Below are 9,951 nucleotides of genomic sequence, written 5' to 3'. Positions count from 1 at the left end.
ACTGAAGACCTCCCGGCCACACTCACACCTACTGCCCCCTGTCCAAGCTGAGATACGTCCTTGATCCAAAGAGGCCAGAGGTGGAAAACGTAATGACTAAGTAACATGCAGTGCAGGGTGCTCTGTGAACACTTATTCCACAAAAGGTGACTTAAAGAAGATCATCCTGTCATCCTAGCTTTTCACGCTCTCTCTCTCTCTCTCTCTCTCTCTCTGCTAAACATGTATCCAGTATCTGATTATTCTTCAGTGTTATACCTCTATACTGTTCTCCATTCCGTATCATGGTATCCTAGTTTAGCACTTTCCATTTCATGCTGCATACTGATACTACCATTCCTCCTGATCACACTATGCATCATTGTATTTTATATTATGCAACTGAGTAGATGATACTACAAAATGCAAGCTTTAAATTGTATTATGAGAACACACTAGCCTATCCCAATAAAAAGATGGTTTACATTTTACTGTTTATGGGAACCATGTGTATCAACAATAAATGGTTTTTTTTTTTCCTGTTGCATGGTACTGAACAAAACCTCATTCACACACGTTTGCACAGACGTCGAGTATGGGGAGATATGGAGCTCTGAAACACTGGTACCAGAGTGGAGTCCTCCCACAGCAATGGCTTGGACTCTGGGAATGCAGTGGGATGGGGGGGCTCAGTGGGAGAAAAGCTCACTGTTTCAGATAGACAGGGCCTCTCAGACTGGTGGGCTCAGAGATAAGCCGATGACAGACATGGCTAGATTTTAACCAATCAGCAAGTGTGTCTGCCGCTGTGGTTTACACCCATTCTTTCTCTCTCTCTCCCTCTTTTCTCTTACTTCTATTCCCTTTCATTTCTCTTCTCTCTCAATCTGTCCCTCTTTACACACATTGAGTTATTTTAATATCTCTGAGCACAATAAAGAAGTGAAGCTAAACTGTGCATTTCCGATCCAAAATGATTTTTGAGGCCAAATAGTGGTTCAGTGGAAGCAGACTGCTCATCTCAGGTCTTTGATTCATTATCCCTCTAATCAGATGCAGTGTAATCATATGGCACTGTAGAATCTCTATCTGACCTGACAACATTGTGGGAAGTCCTGACCAAGCCTGCAGAGTAATGACACCATTTCTTGAACATTACATGGCTGTAATTATGCAGATGCACTGGTTCTTAGAAGAGGCAGTGTACTGGTGACTTGCCTAAATACTGGGCGGAGTGAAAAGTTATAATTGTTTCTCACAAAGAAACTCTGGGAAATTCCAGTCTGAAGTGCAATGAATAAGCTTTGTTGCTATAACTTTTGTTTTCTTGATTTGCTGTTAGTTTGACACACTTAAGATCCTAAATGTAGGTCAGCAGGGACATTAAGTGTATTTTCCTTTCAGGCAAGTGTGTGCGCGCATGTGCATGTGTATGTGCATGTGTTCGTGTGTGCGCGCATGTGTGTGTGTGTGTGTGTGTGTGTGTGTGTGTGTGTGTGAGTGTGTACTGATAACTGTCTTACTGGGTATGAGTTAAGACAGGCAAATAGCTTGTGTTTGTCTATGTACTGACTTTTCTCCTTAATGAAAATCTCTCAGAGCTTGTTATTGGTGACAAATTACAAATTGTCCTTGTATGTATGTGACATAAGGAAGATTCTGGTTTTTAGAATAGAGCCAGACATTCCTGATGTGTGAAAAGTAACAGACAGAACTGTCATCTAATGCTAAATATCTCACTTAGACAATTACTCAAAAGACAATAATTCGAAAGACAACAGTACAGCGCTTCCAAAAACAACAGTACAGTGCTGTTTTAATTTCCATATCCATCGTGAAATAAAAAAAAATTCAGTGTGTTTCAGTAGGTATATATGTAAGTTTTAGCGCTAACAATAACTTACTCTGGTTTTGCCCTAGTTTTGTCCATGAGAGAATGAGTCATGCACTTTTCTCGACCTATCCCATGGCCCTCTCTGAGTTCTTTCTCCCTCCCTCTCTCTCTCCCTCTCTCTTGCTCCTTCTCTCTCTCTCTCTCTCTCTCTCTCTCTTGCTCCTTCTCTCTCTCTCTCTCTCTCTCTCTCTTGCTCCTTCTCTCTCTCTCTCTCTCATGCTGAAATGTGACTAAACACAGATTGTGACCTAAATACAGATTCATACATAATGCTATAATGACAAGCAGTCAAATGACAGAACTTCGTGTTAATGTGATTACTGAGGTACAATTAGATAACCTTGAGGGGTGTGTATAAAGACACCAGACGGTTCCTGGTCCACACCCATTTCTCCATAATGTAAATGTGCAATATTTTTCCTGTGGGAAAGCCCAGCTGTTTTCTTTGACTGATAGCTTTCTCTCATAAGTGGGCCTACGTGGGCAAGACGACACTATATCTGGAAGAGGTTATATTTGTCACTTGGTGACCTCTGTGCTGAACTGAGTCCACGAGGGCCCACTTGGCCCCTGGCCTGCTCCACATTCACAGGAATTCCAGTCTAAGTGAGGCTGTCTATATATGGTCTCAAAATAAGCCCATATACACCAGGCCCCACTTCATCACATATTAATAAACACAGTCCATATAAGACAGGACTGAGGGACGCATGGGTAAAATCATTGATACAGGACTAACAATGGGCTTCTTAATAATGATAGTCTGATATCTGAAACTAATGATATCTCCTGTGGCCAACTCCTGTGAAAACTCCTACAAAACTTTGCCAAACAAATACAAAATAACTAAACCATGAGAGTGTTGAGTCATATTGCAGTACCTCCTATGTAACCATTATCATATCAGAGTTAACTTGAGTGAGGAGAGGAGTCAAACAGAGGTGTTGTAGGTTATTCTCTGGTGGCTTAACTGGTTATAACATGTTCAGGCACATCCAAATTCTCAGTTGTACTGCTGTCTTCTGCAACACAACAACAAACACACACACACACACTCCCTACACACTATCCTGTATGCTGCAAGCTCTGTCCTTGAATTCATCACCTTTTTTTTTCGAAAGGAAGAGATGACGCAGCAAAATTAATGAGCAACAATCATGCATCATTATTCAACTGAGCAATTGTTGCAGATACTCATGTTAATCTCACATTGAATGTAAAAGTACTATCCATAAATCCTATCTATAAATATCTTCTTCAAATGAAGGTCCAGATCTGAAAACAAAAGGTAATAGCCAGTTTGTCAAGCATTTCACTCTGAATCAACAGTATTTTGGATGTACTTCTGCCTCAACTCAGCACAATCAACAAGCAGACACACAAAGATTAAGAAAAAAAAGGTAAGTAAAATAAATACAGAACAGAATAAACAGTATTCAAGAAAAATTGAGGTGAACACATCTTTTGTTTATGGCCAATGATTGACTGAACCTGCCCATGAACCTGCCTAGTAGCAGTTAACAGAACAATCAGATTGTCAAGAAATACAGACATCCCTTATCTCTCAATCACACTCTAGTCTCGTGGGCTACTGCTGCTATCATATACTGTGTACACAGTATTAGTGAGTGGCCACATATGTTTATCAAATGACCTTCTGAAAAACTCATAAACCCTCAGGTGATTTTTATGGTCCTGTACTGTAATTCATCATGGCCAAGGTTGCATCTCGCTGGCAGAGAGAGCATTCAAATTATTAAAACTGCTTCTAGAAATTTTCATAATTTGAAAATTTCAACCTAAAAGTTTCCAACTTTGTTTTTACAAATAACATCTGATGCTGTTTTTTATCATTTAAAAAATAAAGAAGGAAAAGATGATGATAACAATAATAATCAGGTACGACCTAAGAAAAAATTGATGTGCCTATTTTATTTTTTTTCTTAACTATATTCCAACTTGTCTCCTTTTATATTGTATTTTCACGTCTATCTTCCATTTTGTTTGAACCAAATGTTTCGTTCTGAGATGATTAACTCTGAAATCATCTCAAGTGTACTATATTACAGATTACCACGTTGACTGTACAGCTCCTAAAACTATTAATTGAATAACGATGTAAATTAAATGTGGCGCAATGATATGAGCTAAAGTGAGCAATGCATCATGTGTTCACAGCTGGCAAATCAGAAGCCTGGAACTATCTGGAGTGATGCATAGAATATTGCAGTCATCCCCCCCCCCCCCCCCCCCCCCCACCCCCCCCCCCCACCCTTACCGACTAACCCTTACTGACTGCATATCTGGGCAGACACTCATCTTGAAACACAACCAGGGTAGTATATTTAAGCTCACTGGGACAACTCCCCCTTCTCCACTGACCCCTTCTGGATTCTCACACGAGAGGAGTAATCTGCAACGCGAGAAGAGGGGTGGGGGGCGCGGTTGTGAATAGGTCTGACCTTTTCTCTAGTTTCCTTAACCAATCACTCAGGCCTGGCCCACTTCGATCGTGAACGTACCTCACGCTGCTCCAGTCTCCCCTTAATAGACAATGTTTGGTGCTGGCACTGCACAATATACCATTACACAACGCAGCACAGCTGAACTCTGAGGTCACGGTTACGTGACTCAAGGAGGGGCACAGCTTCCCGGCCACACTCACACCTACTGCCCCCTGTCCAAGCTGAGATACGTCCTTGATCCAAAGAGGCCAGAGGTGGAAAACGTAATGACTAAGTAACATGCAGTGCAGGGTGCTCTGTGAACACTTATTCCACAAAAGGTGACTTAAAGAAAATACAGACAACTCAGAAAACTTTAGCTGTTTCTCTCTCCGGCCAAGCTTATTTCAAAGTGGAAGTCACTCCACATGCATCACAAGCTGTTTCAGTGTTCAATAAGTAACCACTCTTCTGGTTTTATGGGACTTATTACCATGAGGAAAAAAAGGATTTGTCATCTTAAAAAAAAAAAAAAAGAATTCACCAGGAATTATAGTGACTTCAGACTCACAGAGTGATATCTGGGTTACACACCCAACCTAAACATTTTAACCATTATTTGCAAAAACTGTGACTCACCTCTTTTATTTTGCAACTGATTTGAAGATGTTTTTTTTAGGCCTGGTCATGCTGTGAAGTAATTTAAAGCAGTTCAAGCTAATGAATTTCACATCAAAATAGGAGTTTGCATATAGAATACAGAAGAAAGTTATTTCTCCTGGTAACATTGAGTTCTTCTCTTGATGTTGCAAGTGATTACCATCAATGCATTCTAGCACCAGAAAAAAACTGTCTCCAATCAAATCCCAAGGCTTGGCAGGTTAATCAGTACATTAATCAACTGTCCAGGCAAACAATGTGCTTCCACCTCTGTGGTCATGTGCAGGGGTGGCTAAACCCAGTCACTGAAAGTCACATTTAGTTATCTATTACTCTCACAGACTTTGAAATCAATGTAGGACACAAACAAGACAATGATGAAATCTGTAAACCCCTCCTTACTATTTCTAAATGTTTCTGTTTACAGGATTTTGTACTAAAATTGGAAGTTGAGAGATGGAAAGCTTGTGTCAGCATTTTGGCTCAGAATGTCCTCTGAAAATACATCTGCATCTGGATGAAAGAATGTGATATACTTTGGGGCGTTACTTGTTTTCATTTAATATTTTGGCATCAGTTGTCTGCGAATAGACTGATAAGTTAATCACTGATTATTTAAGTGTAATAAAACGTTTGTGTTCATTGCGGTCATTCATCTTGTTCCAGGAATAGATTTACTTAGAAAATATATAAATACCTTTTAATTAACGTAACGGGATACCACAGTAGACAAAGCTACAGTTTGCAGGAGAGTGGCATTATGCACTTAATGCCGTGAGTAGATTATAACTACCGGTGCCCCTGACTCGTTTATTACAGTACTCAAAGATCAGGCGAATTACGAGGAATATTTCCAAATAACAACGGAAATCATTTGGACAAAAAGTGCTGGCAGAGAGTAAAATAAACAAGTTGTCACTAGTGGTTACGCAGCACACAGGGACACTTGGTGTCACTTTCGGTTTCGCGTTAATTTGTGAATCTTGTGTTCGGGATTCGCCGCATGTTTTTGTTTTCCTCCATGACAGAAAACAAAGGGTGGTGAGAAATTTGAGAAGCGAGAGTGGTTAGCTAGCTGTGGCCAGACACATCAACGTTCGTTCACTATTCCCCTCTGCTCAAGGCTGCGACCTTTCCCCCAGTTTTCAGGCTTGCAGTTCATCGGGTTTACTGTGACACTGTTGACTCCTTCTCTACGCCCACCAACAGCCACGCACCCCATTTCCTCCAATCGTCCAGCTATCATGCACTGATCACGCGTCGTCTTTAACACGATTGGTCAAAGCCTCACACACATTTGTTTTTCATTGGTAGAATGTTGCCACCCGCCAGTCTGTTGTGAATTTTGTTTTCTTTTTTCCCGTACTTGTTTTACTCAGCTGAGGCAGGACCTTGCTGGTAATAGCGGAGTAGATTCCAGCTTCATCCTTACGGAGCGGGCGCAGTAGCGCTGTCTTTGTTCTATTGAACCTTCACTGAGAGAGAATTTCGTTTCGTTTTTTTCTCCTTCAATTATCAACGCGCTAAAATCTAAAAATGGAACATTCACATGAGGTAAGCAAACACCAGTGTTCTTTTACGTTTTTTATTTCTGAACGGCTGTCTTCAGCTTATTGTTCTAAGAGTAAATAAGTAGACTTAGGTGAATCGATGCTATGGTTAACACAATATTCTTATGACGAAGAAAAAATACCATTTATCATTAATTGGATATATTGCAGTAGTGTGCTGTGAATCATTATTCAGTTGGTTTTATTGTACCTGAAACATTGTAGTACTACATGACGGTTGGTACAAGGGATTTCTTAAGTGAGAACGAATTGTTTAACTATCCGACGCAGAACCGCACAGACCATTTGTGTATCTCGTAAAATGCACTATACTGATAAGGACGGCTGTCTTGTTAGAGTAGTTAACCGCACAGAAAGTGTGCTCTTCCTGGTAGTTTTCAAATTTAGACATTAAAACAAATGTTTGCTCTCTTCAGATCTAACCGTCCATGTGTGTTTGCGGACGATAGGCAGCAATACAAAAGTCTGATGACTAATCGCCCAATGCGTGTCCATCATTACTCTTGTGAAACAGCTGCACTTTGAAATCGTTCTGTAATAACATATCTGGGAGTGGCACGATGTCAGTATTAATTGTCCACTGCTCAAGGAATATTCCTGCTTCCTGTCACTCCCACTGCCCAAAGGTTTTTTTTGTTCACGTCTCTTTCACATGGCTAGTTATCACGACATTGTTTGCTCTATATATGGAAATGGGAGGTGTCAAGGTCCCGGATTGAGGGCCATGTGAAATGGGGTGTATCTTAAAAACCACTGCCCCGTTTCGTTCAACCTATCAGATTGCCTTAAATGTCTGTAATTCACAGATGAGCGCAAACTGATTTGTCTGACTTAAAAGAGAGTATCAACAACTTTGGCGCAGTCCCGAAATTGGCATGTAGAGGACCAAGTGGCAGCTGACTTCACTGACACAGAAACAAGCTATCCTTTCTGCTCACAATCACTGTGTTGCCTGTTTTTTTTCCAGAGAGTGCGTATGGAGATTGGGGGAGCGTTTCTGGAGAGGAAAAGGCACGACAGTGAACAGTCTGTATGCAGCGTGTCTGAATATAATGATCTGGAGGCTGCTGAGGCTTTGGTATGCATGAGCTCCTGGGGTCAGGTGTCACCCAGGCTCTTCAAACCTCGGCCACTCACCCCGGCTTCTGATTCCTGCGACTCTCTCCCGCAACCAGACCCCCCAGAGCCTCCGAGAGACTTCATCTCCCTCTCCTCACTGGTAAGAGAGAACCCTGTGGACACTACACAAGGGAGTGGACAGGAGAAACAGACAGAGTGATAAGCTCCTCAGCCCAGTGTTTTATCCATAAACATTCAGGCTTTGAGAGTCTACAAGATCCCATGGCTCCACATGTATGCAGTGTAAAGCAGGGCTCTTATCAGTGCCTGGTTTGTTTGCTGAAAACTTTGGGATGGTTTTATGGCAGCCTGACCAGGTGGCATTTTACTGATAAAATCCTCATATCCAAAGTGAACTTCAGCCAGTTTGTAACTGCTCCGATTACAGTAATTACCTTTCGCTTCAGTGATGTCACTACATAAATATCAGGTGTATGCTATCACAGCTACATGGATCAGGGAAGCAGCAAGTGAAGTATGTGTATAAATCTGGGAAAAATAACAGCCAAGGGGGAAAAGTTCTGATTGACTGGGATTGTGACTTACTACTGTTTTTAACTCATGTTATTTTTTTTTATTCTTCTATTCCCTCCTCCAGTGTATGACACCTCCTCACAGTCCTAGCTTCACAGAGAGCTCCACCACCACCTCCATTCAGAGCACCTCTTCTCACATGATCCGACCTGACACCAAGATCAAGTCCGTCGGGTCAATGGAAACGCCAGCGCTCTCAGAGAGACGGCCCTCTCCCACCTGCAGAGCCATGGCAACCAGCGTCATCCGCCACACAGCTGACAGCTCCTTATACCACCAGAACATTCCTCAAGCTGTCAGTCAGCCTCCCCCTGTAAAGACTGAGACCCAGCAGCAGGTTCAGGAGCCAGTACCACGAGAGGAACCCACACCAGCCATGCCCCCCTGCCAACCTCAGACACAGAGCAGCCTGCTGCCTTGTCAAGGTAACACTGCCCAAGCCTCTCCTCCTCCTCCTCCTCTTCCTCCCCCATGCCCAACATCCAGTCCGTCAATCATATGCCAGATGATTCCAGTGAGTGGACAGCCTGGAGTGATCTCAGCATACATCCAGAGTCCAGCCCAGAGGCCCAGCCCTGGGGTCAAATCCATCCTGCCACAGCCTGTACTCATGGGTTCCCCGGTGGCCCAGGGCACGGTCATGTTCGTTGTGCCCCAGACTCCAGTAACTCAGGCTTCCCAGTGCCCACAGACTGTTATGACCCTTGGCAATACCAAGCTGCTGCCTCTGGCGCCCGCCCCTGTCTATATGCCCTCAGGACAGAGCAGCACCACTCAGATGGACTTTTCACGCAGACGTAACTACGTGTGTAATTTCCCCGGCTGTCGGAAGACATATTTTAAGAGTTCTCACCTCAAAGCTCATCTCAGGACTCACACAGGTAGTTACAGCAAGATAAGACATTCGGATCATTTTTGATATCGATATTTTTTTAATGTCTGCATTGCTAAGAAAGATTTCAAACTGTAATTTTTAATTCAGTGGAATGAATGTTGTTGATAACTATGTTCTCTCTCTCTCGTTACCAGGTGAAAAGCCCTTTAGTTGTAACTGGGACGGCTGCGATAAAAAGTTTGCACGTTCAGATGAGCTGTCTCGTCACCGCCGAACACACACGGGCGAGAAGAAATTCGTCTGCCCGGTTTGTGACCGACGCTTCATGCGTAGCGATCACCTGACCAAACATGCTCGTCGTCACATGACTACCAAGAAGATCCCGTCTTGGCAGGCAGAGGTGCGGAACCTCAACAAAATTGCCTCGGCCAAGGCTCCGCCCCCTGGCTCAGCCTTCCCTCTTAGCATGCTGTTACCTGCCTCGAACTGAAAAGCTGACCCTCCCACTTCATTTACATTGGGACACTAGTGGAGGACAAAGCTGCTATTCACTCATGGACTGAGCATGCACTGGACTTCCCTCCTTTTACTGCTCATTTGTACTCTTCTGCAGTGGAATGTGGTTGTTTACTTTTCATACAAGTCGTATGCACTCTTTTGCCAAAGTCTTTGTATTATGTTTTGTCTTTTACATTTTGGCTCGAATTTGTTTTGTATATATTTATGTGTTTATGTCTGTTTTGAAAATGTATGGTGTATTCCAAATTGTGCTAATTTACACAGAATAATTTGTCTTTGATATATGACAAAAAAAAATTACGCCTGGACATTAATCTACACTGTGAGGATGATTTCATTGCTCTTTTACATTTCCTACTATTTAATACTCTTTTTTTGTAGTAAATAACAAGGAAA

The 9,951-nt window shown here is 42.4% G+C and overlaps 1 protein-coding gene across 1 annotated transcript; it reads left to right on the top strand.

The window, feature by feature from the left end:
* Positions 1-6,338: 6,338 nt before the first annotated feature.
* Positions 6,339-9,951, top strand: klf11b (Kruppel like factor 11b). Its single transcript, XM_030785897.1, has 4 exons — positions 6,339-6,531; positions 7,516-7,767; positions 8,266-9,082; positions 9,231-9,951. Exons 1-4 carry the CDS (start codon positions 6,514-6,516, stop codon positions 9,524-9,526), a joined length of 1,383 nt encoding a protein of 460 aa, XP_030641757.1. The 5' UTR covers positions 6,339-6,513; the 3' UTR covers positions 9,527-9,951.

This window comes from Chanos chanos, chromosome 10 (assembly GCF_902362185.1).
Source record: "Chanos chanos chromosome 10, fChaCha1.1, whole genome shotgun sequence".
Classification (NCBI taxonomy): Eukaryota; Metazoa; Chordata; class Actinopteri; order Gonorynchiformes; family Chanidae; genus Chanos; species Chanos chanos.
Note: the sequence above shows the minus strand (reverse complement) of the source record. Positions and strands in the feature narration are given on the sequence as shown.

Bases quoted from the DNA above. Each gene is read 5' to 3' on its own strand.
- klf11b (XM_030785897.1), top strand. The intron at 7,768-8,265 runs GTAAGAGAGAAC...TCCCTCCTCCAG, and splicing joins TCATCTCCCTCTCCTCACTG to TGTATGACACCTCCTCACAG. The intron at 9,083-9,230 runs GTAGTTACAGCA...TCTCGTTACCAG, and splicing joins TCATCTCAGGACTCACACAG to GTGAAAAGCCCTTTAGTTGT.